At 43.9% G+C, this 21,241-nt stretch overlaps 1 protein-coding gene across 2 annotated transcripts in view; it reads left to right on the plus strand.

The window, feature by feature from the left end:
• The window catches only part of LOC110521304 (semaphorin-4B), a 105,104-nt gene that overhangs the window by 41,199 nt on the left and 42,664 nt on the right, over positions 1 to 21,241 (plus strand). For both annotated transcript variants that reach the window (XM_021598789.2, XM_021598780.2), the window contains exon 2: positions 15,970 to 16,380. In XM_021598789.2, the coding sequence (XP_021454464.1) occupies positions 16,260 to 16,380 (121 nt within the window). In that variant the 5' untranslated portion in view covers positions 15,970 to 16,259. The remainder of the gene's footprint in view (positions 1 to 15,969; positions 16,381 to 21,241) is intronic.

Consider the following 21,241-nt stretch of genomic DNA (forward strand, 5'->3'; position numbering starts at 1 on the left):
TTCTGTGAAATATATTTTCAATAACACAAAATATAGATTTTTCAACTGTTTGAAGCTGGTGGACCAAAATCGAATGTTACTTACATTTCTGATCCACCAGCTTCAAACAGCTATAAAAACAATATTTTTTATTTTTGAAAAGATATTTCACAGCAATTTAGATGGTACATGGACATTTTCTAAAATATCCTATGTGTAGCACCTTTATATCCTATGTGTAGCTGCTCTCCTTCATCCTCTACAGCTCTGATAGTGACAGCAGGGCTAGCTACAGACAGACAGACAGACAGACAGACAGACAGACAGACAGACAGACAGACAGACAGACAGACAGACAGACAGACAGACAGACACTTTACATTTCATCAGATACAGTAGGTGCTTCTGCTGCCTCCACATCTGTTACGGAAATTTAGCACAGATGGGAAATGGAATGAAACGGAATACCATTTCAAATATTTCCACTTCTGAGAGCTGGTTGATTTAGGCAGTTTGCTGCGTAGGTTTCAAAGACAGAGGTGATGAAATATTCTCATCCACTTTCACAGCCATATATTACATTAATATATCAATGAGCTGAGCTCACAGAGAGCATCTGATGTCCTCCTCACATAGGAACGATTTCATCCAGTCAGCAGTTGTCAGGGATGTTTCTGCCACTGAAATCCTTGGACGGGCCGCCTAAGTGTTTTTTCGGGATGGCTAAGTCCAAACAGTGTCAAACATTTTAATAAATATTGTTTTATACATTTTCGGGATGGAAAAAACGCTTTCAGTGTAAACTTAAATGACTTATTAAGTATGTAGAAAAGGACCTAGATTTTGTTTTAAATAATATAATCTTTAAGAACTAACAATCACCAAAATTAAAGCTTGACAGTCCGAGAGAATTGAAAATTCCCAAAACAATTGATTTTGCTATATTGATTTTGTTATTATGTTTGAGCTAAATAATGCAGCATTAGCCATGGCAAAATGTATAGAGTTGCAGGAAATTGGCTTAAATACTAAAACTTTTCTCTACACCGCCAAGATGGGGTCCTCTAAAATGTTCTCTAAGATCCAACCACGCCAATGGGCCGACTGCGCCCATTGCCACAACGCTTTTTTATCCATTAAAAACCCTGTTTGTGATTAAATTAATGGCTACTGACCATGGTTCAGGAGTCCCTGTGGTAATTTGGCTTGAAGAATTTTACACTCCCAAAACCTGAAGTAAAAAAAATTCTCCCATCTCTGATCTGGTGTCTAATAAGATTTTAATTGGCCAATTAAAGGTCTTTGAAATAGCATATGGTCATAATTACTGCTGGATGGTTTGCTCAGGAATGAATAAGCCATTAATTACTCTAAGCTGGGCCTGGGGAGCGGACTTTGAAATGGGCAGAGAGACGTGGCCTTTCCAGGCCCCTCGGTCACCTTCACACAGACTAGCTGGCTGCACGGTTCCCATTTACTACAGGAACTACAGGAACATCTCAACAGCAATGATGATGTGCTGCAGCGGAATGCGAGAAGTATCCAGAGGACAATGTGATGATATGTGACTAGTTTCAGGAAACTAGGTGTATGTCGCTCATCAGTATTTCACAGAAGTGCCATTTGAACGTAAACTTTTTTTTTTGAATCAAAATGTGTTTTTTGGCCTTCTGGAACATGTGAACTTTCATGTGCCTTATTAATAACAAACTTGTATACCATCTGTATACGAATAAAATTGTTACATTCCGAGCCTAGTTGGTTTAGCCATGGAAGAAGACAGCTACATTCCCGCTTGCCATGATTGGCTGACATAATGAGTGGGGTGAGTAAAAGGGTCAGAGTGAGCTGTTCTCTCATTTGTGTCTGGAATAGCTAGCAAGCTAGCCAACATTGGGTCTCCCGAGCAACACAGTGGTCTAAGGAACTGCCTCGCAGTACTAGCTGTGCCACTAGAGAGCCTGGTTCGAGTCCAGGCTCTGTCCCAGCTGGCCATGACCGGGAGACCCATGGGGCGGTGTACAATTGGCCCAGTGTCGTCCAGGTTAGGGGAGGGCTTGGCCTGCAGGGGTGTCCTTGTCCCATTGCACTCCAGTGACTCATGTGGCAGGCCAGGTGCAATGCATGCTGACACGGTCACCAGGTGTATGGTGTTTCCTCTGACACATTGGTGCGGCTGGCTTCAAGGTTAAGCGGGCAGTGCGGCTTGGCTGGGTTGTGTTTCGGAGGATGCACGGATCTTGACCTTCACTGCTTCCAAGTCCATATGGGAGTTGCAGCAATGGGACAAGACTGTAACTACCAATTGGATACCATGAAAATGGGATTTTTTTTCCAAAGCTAGCCTGTTAGCTTGGGTGCTTGACTGCTGTTGTTAGGTCAGAAAGCTCAGATCAACCGTACTTTTCGGCCAGAGCACCAGGGTGCGCTCTGAGCGAGATGCGAGATGCCCTGAATTTACAAATGGCCAATCTGACAATGCTCTGAGTTTACGAACGCCCAGAGCACACTCATTGGTTGATTGAGCTTGCTGTCTGATCTAAAAATGTATGTACATACCCCAAACCAGAAGCCATGGATTACAGGTAACATTTGCAATGAGCTAAAGGGTGAGCTGCCACTTTTAAGGAGCGGGACTCTAACCCGGAAGCTTATAACAAATCCCGCTATGCCCTCCGACGAACCATCAAACAGGCAAAGCTTCAATACAGGACTAAGATCGAATCGTACTACACTGGCTCCGACGCTCGTTGGATGTGTCAGGGCTTGAAAACTATTATAGACTACAAAGGGAAGCACAGCCAAGAGCTGCCCTGTGACACAAGCCTACCAAACGAGCTAAATAACTTCTATGCTCGCGTCGAGGCAATTAACACTGAAACGTGCATGAGAGCCTCAACTGTTCCGGATGACTGTGTGATCACGCTCTCCGCAGCCGATGTGAGTAAGACCTTTAAACAGGTCAACATTCACAAGGCCGCTGGGCCAGACGGATTACGAGGACGTGTACTGTGCTGACCAACTGACGTCTTCACTGACATTTTCAACCTCGCCCTGTCTGAGTCTGTAATACCAACATGTTTCAAGCAGACGACCATAGTTCCTGTCCTCAAAAACACTAAGGTAACCTGCCTAAATGACTACCGACCCGTAGCACTCACATCTGTGGCCATGAAATGCTTTGGAAGGCTGGTCACGGCTACAATTTGCAGATCCACAGATGATGCAATCTCTATTGCACTCCACACTGCCCTTTCCCACCTGGACAAAATGAACACCTATGTGAGAATGCTATTCATTGACTACAGCTCAGTGTTCAACATCATAGTGCCCTCAAAACCTATCACTAAGCTAAGGAGCCTGGGACTAAACAGCTCCCTCGGCAACTGGATCGTAGACTTCCTGACGGGCCTCCCCCAGGTGGTAAGGGTAGGTAACAACACATACGCTATTGTGATCCTCAACATGGTGGCGCCTCAGGGGTGCGTGCTCAGTCCTGTACTCCCTGTTCCCTCATGACTGCACGGCCAGTTGCTTGTACGGCCAACTCCAACACCATCATGAAGTTTGCTGATGACACAACAATGGTAGGCCTGATCACCGACAATGATGAGACAGACTATAGGGAGGTCACAGACCTAAGGACCTCTTTCTCAAAGTGATCAAGGCAAAGGAGATGATTGTGGACTACAGGAAAAAGAGGACCGAGCACACCCCCATTCTCATCGACGGGCTGTAGTGGAGCAGGTCGAGAGCTTCAAGTTCCTTGGCCTCCACATTAACAACAAGCTAACATGGTCCAAGACAGTCAGGAAGAGGGCACGACAAAACCTACTGAAGAAATTTGGCATGGGTCCTCAGATCCTCAAGAGATTTTACAGATTGAGAGCATCCTGACTGGTTGCCTGGTATGGCAACTGCTCGGCCTCCAACCGCAAAGCACTACAGAGGGTAGTGCGCATGGCCCAGTACATCACCGGGGCCAAGCTTCTTGCCATTCAAGACCCCTTTTTTGAATCTATTTTTTTAACCTTTATATAACTAGGCAAGTCAGATAAGAACAAATTCTTATTTTCAATGACAGCCTAGGAACAGTGGGTTAACTTCCTGTTCAGGAGCAGAATGACAGATTTGTACCTTGTCAGCTCAGGGATTTGAACCTTCAACCTTTCGGTTACAAGCCCACCGCTCTAACCACTAAGCTACCCTGCCGTCCTATACCAGGAGGTGTCAGAGGAAGGCCCTAAAAATCATCAAAGACTCCAGCCACCCTAGTTCTCTCTGCTACTGCAAGGCGGTAATCAAATGACTACCCAGACTATTTGCACCCCCCCCTCCCCTCCCCTCCCCCACGCTGCTACTCTCTGTTATTATCTATGCATAGCTATCTGCATGTACATAATTATCTCAATTACCTCCACACCGGTGCCCCCGCACATTGACTCTGTACCGGTACCCATTGAAAATAGCACTGCTATTGTTATTTACTGCTGCTCTTTAATTATTTGTTTTTCTTATCTCTTACTTTTAAAATGTTATATATTTTTAGGTATTTTCTTAAAACTGCATCGTTGGTTAGGGCTTGTAAGTAAGCATTTCACTGTAAGGTCTACCTACACCTGTTGTATTCAGCGCATGTGACAAATACAATTTGATTTTAATTGGGTCATGTTTTGTAGCAATTATTGTGGCCTTTGTGTTTTGCCGATTGCACGATCAAGCTAGCAGTGAGTAGATATGATTGTCCTTTTTCATTAAAACCATTGGACATTAAAGATGTTCGTATCTGCCAGGATATTGTAGAATATCTAGGTTGACAAATATTCCCTGGCTTTGTAAAGACTACAGCCTAACGGGAGCCCTACTTCCTTGTTCCAACCCTCGAAGGCAGGCTTTTCAAAATGGGGGCTGTAGTAGTTTACAGGTTTATGGAAGCTATGTTACCATGCACTGTCAATCCGGGATTGCTATATAATTAGCTACAACGGCTGCTTCTGTGTAACGGCTGTTGGTGGAAGAAGGTGAGGACCAAGATGCAGCGTGGTACGTGTTCATCTTTTTATTTGAACTGAACACTGAATAACAAAATAACAAAGAGAATGACTGAAACCCGAAACAGTTCTGTCTGGTGCAGACACAAAAACAGAAAACAACTACCCACAAAAACCCAGTGGGAAAAAGCTACCTAAGTATGGTTCTCAATCAGAGACAACGATAGACAGCTGCCTCTGATTGAGAACAACACCCGGCCAAACAACAAAGAAATACAAAACATAGAAAATGAACATAGAATGCCCACCCTAGTCACACCCTGGTCTCACCAAAATATAGAATAAAAGCCTCTCTATGGCCAGGGCATGACATTCTGATCATTCCTTCCCCCCCCAAAATGTAAATGTTCTTTAACATAGGAATATACAACCCCATTTATTTCAGTCAGAAAGAGGAGTTGAGACTGCGAGAAAAATCATTTTGAGACCAGCAAGCAGTTGCGGCAGCCTAGACCAGTTGGACTCAGGAGGGCAAATGACAAACGAGAAAGTTGTTTCGCTGTCAGTAGCTAACTAGCTAGCAATATAAGGTATATTTTTACATGAGGGAGTGTTGTTCAGTACAGTAACATTTGATGATTGGCCATAACGGGGCTTGCTAGTACCATTACAAGGCAACCTAGCCAAGTTTAGCTAGCTAAACCTAAAATGTACTGTAGTCTAACATTATAGCTACCTAGCTAACTAGCCTGGCTAGCCTCCGTGCCTCTCATTAGGAGCAAAACTGGATAAATGTTTGATGATGATTTCGGAGAGTAAAGGAATGACTTTGGCTTTATGATTCATATTAGTCTTGGAGTAACTGTACCTGTGTTGTAGCTAGCTTTCTAACGTGTGTCTGTGAGATGTCTCATATTCTACACCATGCTGCTACAGTAGAAATATAGACAGTACACAATGATTGCCAATGAAAGTGTAATTTCGTTTTTGTCTTTCTCTCACAGACAATACTGCTTGGATTCAAAGAAGTTGACTCTTTGTGAGATGTGAAAACAACAATCTCCCCTTGTATCAAAGTGACTCCAAACACCTCACTGCACCACCCAAACACACAATATGGAAGTACTCCCTTTGTGGAACTGTAATATTTATTGAAAGCGTTAGTAGTATATTTTTCTTTCTATTGTATCATACATTGCCATAACTGCTGGGAAACCTTGGTCTCCAGAGAAAATAAACGTTGTCTTGAATATAAGCCATGTTTACTTATTTGCTATATTGACAGACGTATCTACTGTTTCATTGAAACATGTTTACTTGCAAATTAATACCTCTTAAGGATCCGCCCCTTTTTTCAATTTTCACCTAAAATAATGTATTATTCCAGCCCAGGCGCAATTTAGATTTTGGCCACTAGATGGCAGCAGGGTATGTGCAACGTTTTAGACTGATCCAATGAGCCTTTGCACTTCTGGTTTATTCATAACTTTTCAAGTTCATAACTGTGCACTCTCCTCAAACAATAGCATGATATTATTTCACTGTAATAGCTACTGTGAATTGGACAGTGCAGTTAGATTAACAAGAATTTAAGTTTTCTGTCAATATCAGATATGTCTATGTCCTGGGAAATCTTCTTGTTACTTACAACCTCATGCTAATCGCATTAGCCTGCGTTAGCTCAATCCGTCCCGCGGGGGACCCACTGATCCTGTAGAGGTTTAAAGTAATGATGGACTGTTGTTTCTCGTTGCTTATTTGAGCTGTTCTTGCCATAATTTGGACTTATCTTCTGTATACCACCCCTACCTTGTCACAACAGAACTGATTGGCTCAAACGCATTAAGAAATAAATTCCACAAATTAACCTTTAACAAGGCACAATTCACTACCCAATGAAGCTGGTTGAGAGAATGCCAAGAGTGTGCAAAGCTGTCATCAAGGCAAAGGGGGGCTACTTTGAAGAATCCCAAATATAAAATATATTTTGATTTGAACACTTTTTGGGGTTACAACATGATTCCATATGTGTTATTTCATAGTTTTTATGTCTTCCCTATTACTCCAGTGAAAATAGAAAATAAAGAAAAACCCTTGAGGTGTGTCCAAACTTTTGACTGGTACTGTATATGTTAATAACATATTCATGGACATACTGTGTATACATAGTGAAATAGAGCAGCGGTGAAATTTACCATTAATTGCTTCGTTAGTCACTATGGCTCTGATACTGCTCTAGTGCTTCCTTAGCTCGTTATCTTTCTCAACGGTGGTATCTTTAGATCTGTGTAACTGGTTGTGAAATGACCTGAGAGTGTTGCTGTAGGACTGTGTCAACACTGCTCCCCTGGCCCCCGAGCCTGCTGGCCGATGCATCAGGCCCAGGTTCCTTATGTGCCTGTGTCCTGATCTCACATTAAAGCCCCTCCTGACAGATGACACATCCTCCTTGACACACATTGCATCTTCTCCTTCACAAATCACATTCGCTCCTTCACACATCTGACGCTGCTTTACCAGAGAGAGGTGCTGTGACCCAGGCTGCCCAGGTGGTGTGTGTGTGTCACAGGAGGCTGGTGAGGGGAGGATGACTCATAATAATGGCTGAAATGTTGTGAATGGAATGGTATCAAACACATGTATGTTTTTGATACCATTCCATTGATTCCATTCCAGCCATTACTGTGAGCCCGTCCTCCACAATTAAGGTGCCCGGTGCCTGTGTTTACAGGTGTCTGTAGATGACGTGCATGCCAAGGGGGGCCTTCGCCTATTTATCAATCAACACTTTTCCAGTCAACAGTCCAGAGTGGAATTCAAGAAGCCTTGAACCTTCCCTCACTACTCAAATGGCAAACCTGCTAGTCATAGCGCCTGTTTAACTTGTAGGCCAACAACCACTTCTGTATGAGAAACACATTTATATGTAGAGCTATCCTTTGACTGACTTTATAATACAGTGATATACACTGGAAGTTACAACAGGAACTGTATTCCAGGATATGACTTATACAGAGTATACTTATACAGAGTACTGGGAATTTCCCTGATTTAGTTCAATATAAAACGTATTTCCTCTTTTGCGTCAGACCCTTCTATGATCTATTTCTTCAGTGTGGGAACAATAACATAGCTCCAGCTGATCCTGCTCTGAACTTGTCATAGCTCTTAATACCCTTTTAATGTTGAGTTAATATGTCTAGATTGCCTCAAAGCTTTGCTCTGAATAATCACTACATAATAATCACTGCTCCGTTTAAAAGTGCAGTGGAAACATTCATGATTCTGTAAACAATTCCAGTAAGAAACTCCTTGGTGGCTCCCCAGCACACTGGCACATCACTGTGTGATGCAGTTCTCACAAGTGCTCCGGTTTCTCCCAGTATAGGAAGGCCAGTAATTAGGAAGGCCAGTAGAGTGACTCTCACAGTGACTGGGAAAGACCTAGTTAGTTTTATTGGTCACCTCCTCTCCAAATTAATCCATTGCAGTGACTGGTCAAAACTATTACTGTTACTCATCATGCAGATGATAGGCTAGTATGAATCTGAGGGAAAGCATCTTTATGCCTTTGAAAATGTGAGGTCTATTAGAAATTGTAGACCTACTCACTCAGCACCTCAATAATAAACCATGGCATCATCATCTTGCTCCTTTGGAAATGTAAGTGTTTAGATTTTTTTTTCACTGCTATTTTCATTTGCACAAAAAATACACATTCTTTTCCCTACATTGTGTCCAAAGAAACATGCCAGAAACACTATTCCAACCTAAATTGGAAAATAACTCGCAGCTCTTATCAACAACCTTGACATTTGCTACAGTAGTAGAAAGGGTTGCTCCAACCTGATTGTATCTGAATGACAATTAAGTAGTAGCCTACGTTGATATCAATGAAATCCATTATTCAGTTGTATCATATATGTTTGCTATGGTCCGTTGTATCTTGACCATAGTAAATCGTAGGCTGTTGTGTGAAAGAGATGATAGCAAGACAATGAGATGATTCAGTGCCTTCAGATAAACCATACTAGAGAGAAATACAGAGTTGCAATCTTTATGCTGTCAGAGGCCCTCCTTCTATTACTCACATTGAGTTCAAGTGTTGGCATGCCTCAGCAAAACTCGGCCTGATGCATGTGGGCCAGTAGTGTAGCGTAGGACTACCTCTTCCTGTCACAGAACAGAAGGATTAATGGAGCAGCGGCTGCTCATCGGTCAGATGGGACGACTCCAATTTGCTCCCCACAAAGAAGGCTAATGATGCTTGTGGCTGTCTCCCCTGCTGATGTGGCCCTCACCATGGCCCTGTTTACGGCATGTAACAGGCCACACAAAAGACAGGGAAACTTGGAAGGCGCTGCCATTACAGTGTGGCCCTTTTCAATTAGATGGCCTCGTTATCTTTCATTTTATCTTTATCATTGATGCACTTGGTGGGGTATCATAGCCAAGCAGACTATCACAACTCTCTGAAGCCTCTCTCTTTGTGCTCTTTATGTTCTTACAGCAACCAGTTTTTCGAATTAGGACTCTACAAGGGGTTAGAGAGAAATATAGCCTGGTTGGAGTTTTGAAAATGCGTACATATTTGCATTTGTGAATGTATTTTACTGTTGAGTGATTTAGTTGTGTGAGAAAATAGACATCAGTTTGAAACAGGAGACGGGACACCTTCCGCAGTGTTGACGGAGTAAAACACGTATCCTGTCTGATCCAGATGCTCCTGATTTAATTCATTATACAGTCAGTATGAGGAGCTCTGCGGCTCCCTGTGTGGGTATTTACTGGTGGTGGCGAGACGTTCTTAACCTGAGGGGCTTTCTGACATTGATACATTTGGATCATTTGTTATTCAGCACCACTGAAATATAGCACAAATATAGCACCAGCAAAGCCTCTCGACAACTATAATTAAAGCAGTGGATGGGGTCTTCCTGCAAGGGAGGCGGTGGATGGGGTTGTCCTGCGTCATACATCTACATTATATACAGTGAGGGAAAAAAGTATTTGATCCCCTGCTGATTTTGTACGTTTGCCCACTGACAAAGAAATGATCCGTCTATAATTTTAATGGTAGGTTTATTTAAACAGTGGGAGACAGAATAACAACAAAAAAATCAAGATAAACGCATGTCAAAAATTTTATAAATTGATTTGCAATTTAATGAGGGAAATAAGTATTTGACCCCCTCTCAATCAGAAATATTTCTGGCTCCCAGGTGTCTTTTATACAGGTAACGAGCTGAGATTAGGAGCACACTCTTAAAGGGAGAGCTCCTAATATCAGCTTGCTACCTGTATAAAAGACACCTGTCCACAGAAGCAATCAATCAATCAGATTCCAAACTCTCCACCATGGCCAAGACCAAAGAGCTATCCAAGGATGTCAGGGACAAGATTGTAGACCTACACAAGGCTGGAATGGGCTACAATACCATCGCCAAGTAGCTTGGTGAGAAGGTGACAACAGTTGGTGCGATTATTCGCAAATGGAAGAAACACAAAAGAACTGTCAATCTCCCTCGGCCAGGGGCTCCATGCAAGATCTCACCTCGTGGAGTTGCAATGATCATGAGAACGATGAGGAATCAGCCCAGAACTACACAGGAGGATCTTGTCAATGATCTCAAGGCAGCTGGGACCATAGTCACCAAGAAAACAATTGGGAACACACTACGCCATGAAGGACTGAAATCCTGCAGCACCCGCAAGGTCCCCCTGCTCAAGAAAGCACATATACATGCCCGTCTGAAGTTTGCCAATGAACATCTGAATGATTCAGAGGACAACTGGGTGAAAGTGTTGTGGTCAGATGAGACCAAAATGGAGTTCTTTGGCATCAACTCAACTCGCCGTGTTTGGAGGAGGAGGAATGCTGCCTATGACCCCAAGAACACCGTCCCCACCGTCAAACATAGAGGTGGAAACATTATGCTTTGGGGGTGTTTTTCTGCTAAGGGGACAGGACAACTTTACCGCATCAAAGGGACGATGGACGGGGCCATGTATCGTCAAATCTTGGGTGAGAAACTCCTTCCCTCAGCCAGGGCATTGAAAATGGGTCGTGGATGGGTATTCCAGCATGACAATGACCCGAAACACATGGCCAAGGCAACAAAGGAGTGGCTCAAGAAGAAGCCCATTAAGGTCCTGGAGTGGCCTAGCCAGTCTCCAGACCTTAATCCCATAGAAAATCTGTGTAGGGAGATGAAGGTTCGAGTTGCCAAACGTCAGCCTCAAAAAGATCTGCAAAGAGGAGTGGGACAAAATCCCTCCTGAGATGTGTGCAAACCTGGTGGCCAACTACAAGAACTGTCTGACCTCTGTGATTGCCAACAAGGGTTTTGCCACCAAGTACTAAGTCATGTTTTGCAGAGGGGTCAAATACTTATTTCCCTCATTAAAATGCAAGTCAATTTATAACATTTTTGACATGTGTTTTTCTGGATTTTTTGTTGTTATTCAGTCTCTCACTGTTCAATAAACCTACCATTAAAATTATAGACGGATCATTTCTTTGTCAGTGGGCAAACGTACAAAATCAGCAGAGGATTAAATACTTTTTTCCCTCACTGTATTTTATTGTATTATTATTTTTTAAAATTATCACGTTACATTCTGTTACTATATAGTCTTTGCCGTTTGCCACACTGTCCATTTCAGTGGTTCACATCACATTAATGCTCTTGTACAGCTGCTTTGTGGTTTTGTCCTGATGCTTTCACATATCATATTGGCTAAGATGTGGGCATACAAGGTAGCCAGTGTCCACTCCTGGTCTTGGCAAGTACATTAAAGATTTAATAGCCTTTCATTGATCCATAGAGAGTTGAGGAGTGTTGTAGCTGTGTCCAACCATGTTTAATCACAGAGGCCTCTCTTCTCCTGTGGGCATTGGTCCTTTCATTTTCTTCAAACCCCACCACAAATGGCTGGCAACAAGCTCTACTTATTCCAATTTCCTTTAATAGGGTTTTGTAGAGGACATAATTGAAAGCAGACAGGCTGTTTTGTACAGTGAAAAGCAAAACATCTTATGATCAATTATGAATAAACACAAGGCCTCTTATCTCAGTGGCTACTCCCACTGGGCACACCATGTCATTTCAATGTGGATAATTGGGTAATACTTGGTTGAAACGTACATCCTATATTTACCCACTCAAAAAGACAGCCAAAAGTTAGTTGAATTTCCAATGTGTTATCAATATGATTTCAACCATCTAAAAGTACAACAAAATTCCAATGGAAAAACAATGTCTTATTTTTGGGTAAGTTGTCACCCAAATGTCTATCACTGAGCTTTCAATCATTTAAAAGCAGAAGATGCAGTACATCTCCTTCAAATGTTACTATTTGGTTGCGTTGACAACCAAACACAATTCAATATCACTAAATATCATTAAATTTTAAATCAACCAGCTTGAAACCCTAGGCCTATATGTAACCATGAAAAACAGCCCCAGACTATTATTCCTCCTCCACCAAACCTTACAGTTGACACTAGCATTCGGGCAGGTAGTGTTCTCCTGGCATCCGCCAAACCCAGATTAGTCCGTTGGGCTGCCAGATGGTGAAGTGTGATTCATCACTCCAGAGATTGTGTTTCCACTACTCCAGTGTCCAATGGTGGCAAGCTTTACACCACTCCAGCCGATGGTTGGCATTGCGCATGGTGATCTTAGGCTTGTGTGTGGCTGCTCAGCCATAGAAACCCCTTTTGTGAAGCTCCAGATGAAAAGTTATTGTGAGGACGTTGCTGCCAGAGGCAGTTTGGAACTCGGTATTGAGTGTTGCAACCTGAGGACAGACGATTTTTACTCGCTGCGTACTTCAGCACTCGGTGGACCCATTCTGTGAGCTTGTGTGGCCTACAGTACCACTTAGCAGCTGAGCTGTTGTTGCTCCTATATGTTTCCACTTCACAATAACAGCACTTACATGTGACTGGGGCAGCTCCAGCAGGGCAGGAATTTGATGAACTTGTTGGAAATGATGCATCCTATGATGGTACGTTGAAAGTCAGTGAACTCTTCAGCATGGGCCATTCTTTTGCCAATGTTTGTTTATGGAGATTGCATGGTGTAGCTGAATGAGCCAAATCCACTCATTTGAAGGGGTGTACAAATAGTTTTGGCCATGTAGTGTATGTATGGAGATACCAGTTCTCAGGCCTTGAGGATGTTTCGTCATGAGGTGATGCCTTCAAATGAACCTGACCTCACGCATTACCTCATGCACACAGAGAAATGCATGCCTACAGGCAGAGTTAAATTATGTCTTTAGTATTTTGTGAATCATTACTAAACCATCTCTTTGTGTATTTTATTTGTTTACCCGTAGAAACAAAACTTTAATAACGCTCACTTTAATAATGTTTATACACTGTTTTACACACTTCATATTTATATACTGTATTCTAGTCAAGGCTCATATCATATTAAACTACCACTGTACACACCTTCTCCATTCATATACTGTCCATACTGTCTTTCTACACACAATTATACAGTTGAAATCAGAAGTTTACATACACCTTAGCCAAATACATTTAAACTCAGTTTTTCACAATTCCTGACATTTAATCCTAGTAAAAATCCCCCTGTCTTAGGTCTGTTAGGATCACCACTTTATCTTACGAATGTGAAATGTCAGAATAATATTAGAGAGAATGATTAATTTCAGCTTTTACTTCATTCATCACATTCCCAGTGGGTCAGAAGGTAGCATTGCCTTTAAATTGTTTAACTTGGGTCAAACGTTTCGGGTAGCCTTCCACGAGCTTCCCACAATAAGTTGGGTGAATTTGGTCCCATTCCTCCTGACAGAGCGGGTGTAACTGAGTCAAGTTTTCTAGGCCTCCTTGCTCGCACATGCTTTTTCAGTTCTGCTCACAAGTTTTCTATATGATTGTCAAGGTCAGGGCTTTGTGATGGCCACTCCAATACCTTGACTTTGTTGTCCTTAAGCCATTTTGCCACAACTTTGGAAGTATGCTTGGGGTCATTGTCCATTTGGAAGACCTATTTGCGACCAAACTTTAACTTCCTGACTGATGTCTTGAGCTGTTGTTTCGAAATATCCACATAATTTTCCACCCTCATGATGCTATCTATTTTGTGAAGTGCACCAGTCCCTCCTGCAGCAAAGCACCCCCACAACATGATGCTGCCACCCCCGTGCTTCACGGTTGGGTTGGTGTTCTTCGTTTTGCAAGCATCCCCCTTTTTCCTCCAAACATAATGATGGTCATTATGGCCAAACAGTTCTATTTTTGTTTCATCAGACCAGAGGACATTTCTCCAAAAAGTACAATCTTTGTCCCCATGTGCAGTAGCAAACTGTAGTCTGGCTTTATTTTGGCGGTTTTGGAGCAGTGGCTTCTTCCTTGCTGAGCGGCCTTTCAGGTTATGTCCATATAGGACTCGTTTTACTGTGGCTATAGATAATTTTGTACATGTTTCCTCCAGCATCTTCACTAGGTTCTTTGCTGTTGTTCTGGGATTTTCACTTTTCTCACCAAAGTACGTTCCTCTCCAGGAGACAGAACGCATCTCCTTCCTGAGCAGTATGACGGCTGCGTGGTCCCATGGTGTTTATACTTGCGTACTATTGTTTGTACAGGTGAACATGGCAACTTCAGGCATTTGGAAATTGCTCCCAGGGATGAACCAGACTTGTGGAGGTCTACAATTTGTTTTCTGAGGTCTTGGCTGATTTCTTTTGATTTTCCCATGATGTCTAGCAAAGAGGCATTGAGTTTGAAGGTAGGCCTTGAAATACATCCACAGGTACACCTCCAATTGACTCAAATGTTATCAATTAGCCTATCAGAAGCTTCTAAAGCCATGACATAATTTTCTGGAATTTTCCAAGCTGTTTAAAGGCACAGTCAACTTAGTGTATGTTAACGTCTGACCCACTGGAATTGTGATAGTGAATTATATGTAAACTATTGTTGGAAACATTACTTGTGTCATGCACAAAGTAGATGTCCTAATCGACTTGCCAAACCTATAGTTTGTTAACAAGAAATTTGTGGAGATGGTTGAATAACAAGTTTTAATGACTCCAACGTAAATGTATGGAAACTTCCGACTTCAACTGTATTTCTTTAGTTTTACTATTGCCAAGAGTGCAAAGAGTTTGCAAAGCTGTCATCAAGGCAAAGGGTGGCCACTTTGAAGAATCTCTAATATAAAATATATTTTGATTTGTTTAACACTTTTTTGGTTACTACATGACTCCATATGTGTTATTTCATAGTTTTGATGTCTTCACTATTATTCTACAATGTAGAAAATAGTAAAAATAAAGAAAAACCCTTGAATGAGTAGGTGTGTCCAAACTTTTGACTGGTACTGTATATTTGCTTGTACTGTTTTGTATTAATAGGTATAACTGCACTGCTGGACCTAGACACACAATAATTTTGCTGCTCTTGCGATAACATCTGAAAATATATGTACGCAACCAATTAAACTTGATTTGGTTTTAATTTCAATTGAAAGCAGACCCATACAAGCCGGGTGATATTATGATACAGTATTATGATATTATTATGATATTAACTGTAGTGAAAACGCCAGTCTAACTCCCATGGAGAAGGGAGTCTTTGTCTCAGCTCTGCTTGTCTCAGTCTGTCAGATATGATATTACGGGCCCGTTAAGAGGACCGAGGATGTGTTTGTTTTGGTCCAGGTAAAGAGTGCACTCTGCCCATCTGAAAACAGACAGAAATCACCACAAGCTATGAAATTAATATACGTCCAGCCAGTTATGTCCAACAAACACAAACACAGGGAAGTGCACTCAGCCTAAAGTAGCTCCTATGTAGCCAGTAGCCTTATGGCTAAAGCCTTTGTTAGTACTGAGACATGTGCGAATGGAGTGTTTTTCCGAACCAATGTTCCATGATAAGGAGAGGAATCATGTGAACTGTGTTGCACTGTCTGTACACCAATGTGAATGAATGTTCTTTTGTCCATGTGTGTAGATCTCAGCTGAGCCCTTGGGGTGGTTTGACTGTATGGAGGCTGATTGGCTGTCCGTCCTGGGAGGCTCGTTGTGAGGTGAAAGGTCATCATTCCGAGGCCAGAGTTGTCTGCAGTCCCGGAGAAGCTTCACTTTCACAACAGAGCACAGGTCTCCCATTTAGGGAGCCCAGACCTACAGGAAGAGCGGGAGAGAAAATAAACACGGGAGAAAAAGAAGCTGTTCATGAATTCCCCCAAATCCTGAAAAACAAACAGTGTGAGTTGGCTGGCAGTCGTGAGGAGAGGAGCCATGTGGACAATAAGCATGGTCCAGCTCTGTTTCCCGGCCTTCACTCTCCTACTGGCCTACGCCTTTGTCCAAGCAGCTGCCACCGAGGACGATGTCACTCCACGACTCAGCTTCACTTACAGTAAGTGTCATCCATTGCTTTCCTTCCTGACTGTTAGAATAGCTGTGGTTCTTTATGGGAACATACAGTGGATTCGGAAAGAATTCAGACCCCTTGACTTTCCATATTTTGTTATGTTACAGCCTTATTCTAAAATGGATTATATATATTTTTAAATCCTCATCAATCTACACACAATACCCCACAATGACAAAGCAAAAACAGTCTTGTAAAAATGTTTACAAATTTATAATATAAATACCTTATAATATAACATATAACTTATAATAGAATATAACTTAACTTATAACTTATAATATAACTTATAATAGAAATACCTTATTTACATAAGTATTCAGACCCTTTGCTATGAGACTCGAAATTGAGCTCAGGTGCATCCGGTTTCCAATGATCATCCTTGTGATGTTTCAAAAACTTGATTGGAGTCCACCTGTGATAAATTCAATTGATTGGACATGATTTGGAAAGGCACACACATGTCTGTATAAGGTCCCATAGTTGACAGTGCATGTCAGAGCAAAAACCAAGCCTCTATGAACGAATAGTCCATAGAGTTCCAAGACAGGATTGTGTCGAGGCACCACCCAGACTCTTCCTAGAGCTGGCCGCCCGGCCAAACTGAGCAATCGGGGGAGAAGGGCCTTGGTAAGGGAGGTGACCAAGAACCCGATGGTCACTCATACAGAGTTCCAAAGTTCCTTTGTGGAGATATGAGAACCTTCCAGAAGGACAAGCCTCTCAGCAGCACTCCAACAATCAGGCCTTTATGGTTAAGTGGCCAGACGGAAGCCACTCTTCAGTAAAAGGCACATGACAGCCCACTTGGAGTTTGCCAAAATGCACCTAAAGGACTCAAACCATGAGAAACGAGATTCTCTGGCCCTACAGTGGGAGCATCATGCTGTGGGGATGTTTTTCAGTGGCAGGGACTGGGAGAGTAGTCAGGATCGAGGGAAAGATGAACGGAGCAAAGTACAGAGAGACCCTTGATGAAAACCTGCTCCAGACCTCAGACAGGGGCGAAGGTTCGCCTTCCAACAGGACAAAGACCCTAAGCACACAGGCAAGACAACGCAGGAGTGGCTTCGGGACAAGTCTCTGAATGTCTTTGAGTAGCCCAGCCAGAGCCTGGACTTGAACCCAATAAAACATCTCTGAAGAGATCTAAAAATAGCTGTGCAGCGATGCTGTACTGCTGACATAGCTTGAGATGATTGGGAGAAACATCCCAAATACAGGTGTGGTAAGCTTGTAGCGTCATAACCTAGAACACTCAAGGCTGTAATTGCTGCCTAAGGTGCTTCAACAAAGTATTGAGTAAAGAGTCTGAATACTTACGTAAATGTGATATTTAAGTTTTGCAAACATTTCTAAAAAACTGTTTTTGCTGTATCAATATGGGTTATTGTGTGTAGATCGATGAGGGGGAAAAAACAAATTAATCAATTTTAGATTAAGGCTGTAATGTAACAAAATGTGAAAAAGTCAAGGGTTCTGAATACTTTCCGAATGCACTGTAACTCTCCTCCCTTCTGTATTCCTGTTTCTCCAGGACCAGTTGAAGGTCATAGTGTGAGAAACACAATAATTCCTTGAGTGTTGGAGAAACAAAGTGAGTGAGAGTGTGCTCTTGGTGTGCTCTCCCCACTGACCTGGGTGTGTAGATCATCCATTTACTGAAAAATGTGTAAGGCAGCCTCAGCCTGCTTCCCTCCCAGAGTTGTTGCTTGTCTATAAATAAGAGCAGGGAGTAGTGTGGGGGTGGGGTTGTGGTGGAGGTGACTGGGATGGCCCAGGGTGTTGAGAAGAGAGGAGAGCTCTGGAGCGCTGGGGCTCAGGCAGGGCTTTGAGGAATATACGACATGGACAGTAACGCTTGGCAAGGTGTTGATGAACTGATGGATGGGAGCAGGGCTGTTCCTCTCTAACCGGCTCTGTGGAGGAGCTCAGTGTGTTCTCAGTGGGACACATCGTGGTGGAGCACAACATTGACATAACTTCCATGCTCACGGAAAGTCGCTGGTATTTCAGGACAGTGCCTCACACACTTTGAATGTTATCCTGCTGAAAAGGAGAGAATGCATGTTCTGCAAGGTCTTAGTGATATATTGTTACTCAGTACAAGATACTGTACTATGTAACCTATTGTGAGAATTATGCTCTTGTCAGTGATTTTACATTTTGCTTGTGTTTCCATTGATTAACTTCCACTGTCATTGTGCAACATTTCAATACATTTCACTGACAGTTCCTCGCAAAATTTAAAGGAACATTCATGATGGCTCAGCAGTACGAAAAGTTTCCAATCCATGCATTTGACTCTGTGTGTGTCACGTTTCTTCAAAATCGAACCCAGAAGCAGACCAGGACAAGGAGAGTAGGAAGAAGGTGAGTATTTATTTACAAGTGAATGTGAATGGGTAGATATATCCAGGTGGCGTAGTGGGTAGCGGTGGTGAGTTGATGGGAGTAAATAGGTGGATCCAATGGGGAAGCGGAATCCTCCGACGACCAGGCGGGAATGGGGTAAATGATCCGGGTGAGTAACTGAAGACAGAACAAACGGAGGTAAGTTTAAGGCAAGCAATACGTAAAAAACAACAAAACAAATTCTATCCAACTTGAGGCTGATACTATGGCACAACATACTGTTCATGGCTAACGATCCGGCAGGGAATGGATGTCAGGTCCGGGCTTATGAAGAGGAGAGATGATGATCAGGACCAGGTGTGCAGATAGCTGATGGGATACAGGTGCGGGTAATCAGAAACCCCAACTGGCTACATTGCCCGGCAACCAGACAGGGTGCGTTCCAGGACGCCGGAAAAAACACTCCAGGACAGAACATAGGCAAAAAACAGACTCAGGAAACGGGATTCGTGACAGTACCCCCCCTCCGACGAACGCCACCGGGCGGACTACCCGGAGCGCCAGGGTGGAGGCGGTAAAAGTCACGAAGCAGGTCATCGTCAAGGATCTGACGCCGAGGAATCCAACTCCTCTCCTCAGGACCATATCCTTCCCAATCCACTAAATACTGGAACCCTCGACCCCGCCGTCTGGAGTCCAAGATGCGGCGCACCGTGTAGACAGGACCACCTCCGATCATCCGAGGAGGAGTAGGACGAGGAGGAGGGGGTAACAGAGGACTGAGGTGAACCGGCTTGAGGCAGGAGACATGAAAGGTGGGGTGTACTCAAAGCGTTCCCGGCAATTTGAGTCGGACCACAACAGGGTTAATGATTCTCTCCACCACGAACGGACCAATGAACTTTGGTGACAGTTTCCTCGACTCAGTCTGTAGAGAAAGATCCCGTGTAGCCAACCACACCTTATCTCCGATGGTATAAGCGGGAGCAGGAATACGGCGACGATTCGCCTGGATCTGATACCGGTCAGAAACTCTAAGGAGGACCCTCCTGGCATGATGCCAGGTCCGGTGGCAACGACGAATGTGGGCCTGGACAGAAGGGACCGAAAGATCCCTCTCCTGAGAAGGAAACAAGGGAGGTTGGTATCCGTACAGGCATTGGAAGGGGGACATCCCAGTGGCAGATGAAGGAAGGGTATTATGGGCATACTCAACCCAGGGTAATTGAGATGACCAAGAGGTGGGATCAGAGGAGACAAGACAACGCAGCATGGACTCCATCTTCTGGTTGGCTCTCTCCGCCTGATCCTTAGATTGGGGGTGAAATCCAGATGTGAGACTGACTGTGGCCAAACAGAAGGATTTCCAGACAGCAGAGGTAAACTGAGGACCACGGTCAGAAACAATGTCACAGGGCAACCCGTGGACCCTGAACACCTCCCTAACCAGGATCTCGGACGTCTCAGTGGCAGAAGGCAGCTTGGAGAGGGGAACAAAGTGGGCAAACTTGCTGAATCTATCCACAATGGTCAGAATAACCGTGTTACCAACAGAAGAGGGCAACCCCGTGACAAAATCCAGGGCCAGATGCGATCAAGGTCGCCGGGGAATAGGTAGGGGGTGAAGAAGACCAGAGCTGGCCCGATTGGTACTCTTATTCTGCGCACAAACAGGACAAGCGGCAACAAACCTCCGGGTATCTTCTCCCATGGCAGGCCACCAAAATTGTCTGCGCAGTAACGCCATAGTCCGAGCAACACCAGGGTGACAAGCTATCTTGCTGGCGTGGGACCACTGAAGGACAGCAGAACGAACCGACTCAGGCACGAACAACCGACCGGGTGGACCGTTATCGGGCCCGGGCTGTGTCCGAAGAGCCGCCATCACCTCCTCCTCAATCCTCCATGTAACGGCTCCCACGACAACGTTCTGGGGAAGAATCGTCTCAGTCTTGGCCCCACTCTCCTCCGTCTTGGAGAACATCCGGTACAGGGCGACCGCCTTCCCGTTCTTCGACCCAGGTCGGAACGTCAGGGAAAAATTGAAGCGTCCAAAAAACAAAGCCCACCGGGCCTGACGGGAGTTGAGACGTTTAGCCGATTGCACGTAAGCCAGATTCTTGTGGTCAGTCCAGACCACAAACGGTTGCTCCGCTCCTTCCAACCAGTGACGCCACTCCTCCAAGGCAAGCTTCACAGCGAGAAGCTCCCGGTTACCCACATCGTAGTTTCTTTCAGCTGGAGAAAGACGACAAGAGTAGAAGGCGCAGGGATGGAGTTTACTGTCAGTGGAGCTACGCTGGGACAGGATGGCGCCCACCCCCACATCAGACGCATCCACCTCCACAACGAACTGACGGGAAGTGTCAGGTTGAGAGAGAATCGGGGCGTTGGTGAATCGGCTCTTCAAATCTAGAAATGCTCGGTCTGCCTCAGGAGACCAACAGAACTTTCTGGTGCAATACGTCAGTACAGTTAAAGGGGCGGCCAC

The sequence above is a fragment of the Oncorhynchus mykiss genome, chromosome 1 (genome assembly GCF_013265735.2).
Source record: "Oncorhynchus mykiss isolate Arlee chromosome 1, USDA_OmykA_1.1, whole genome shotgun sequence".
NCBI classification, from domain to species: domain Eukaryota; kingdom Metazoa; phylum Chordata; class Actinopteri; order Salmoniformes; family Salmonidae; genus Oncorhynchus; species Oncorhynchus mykiss.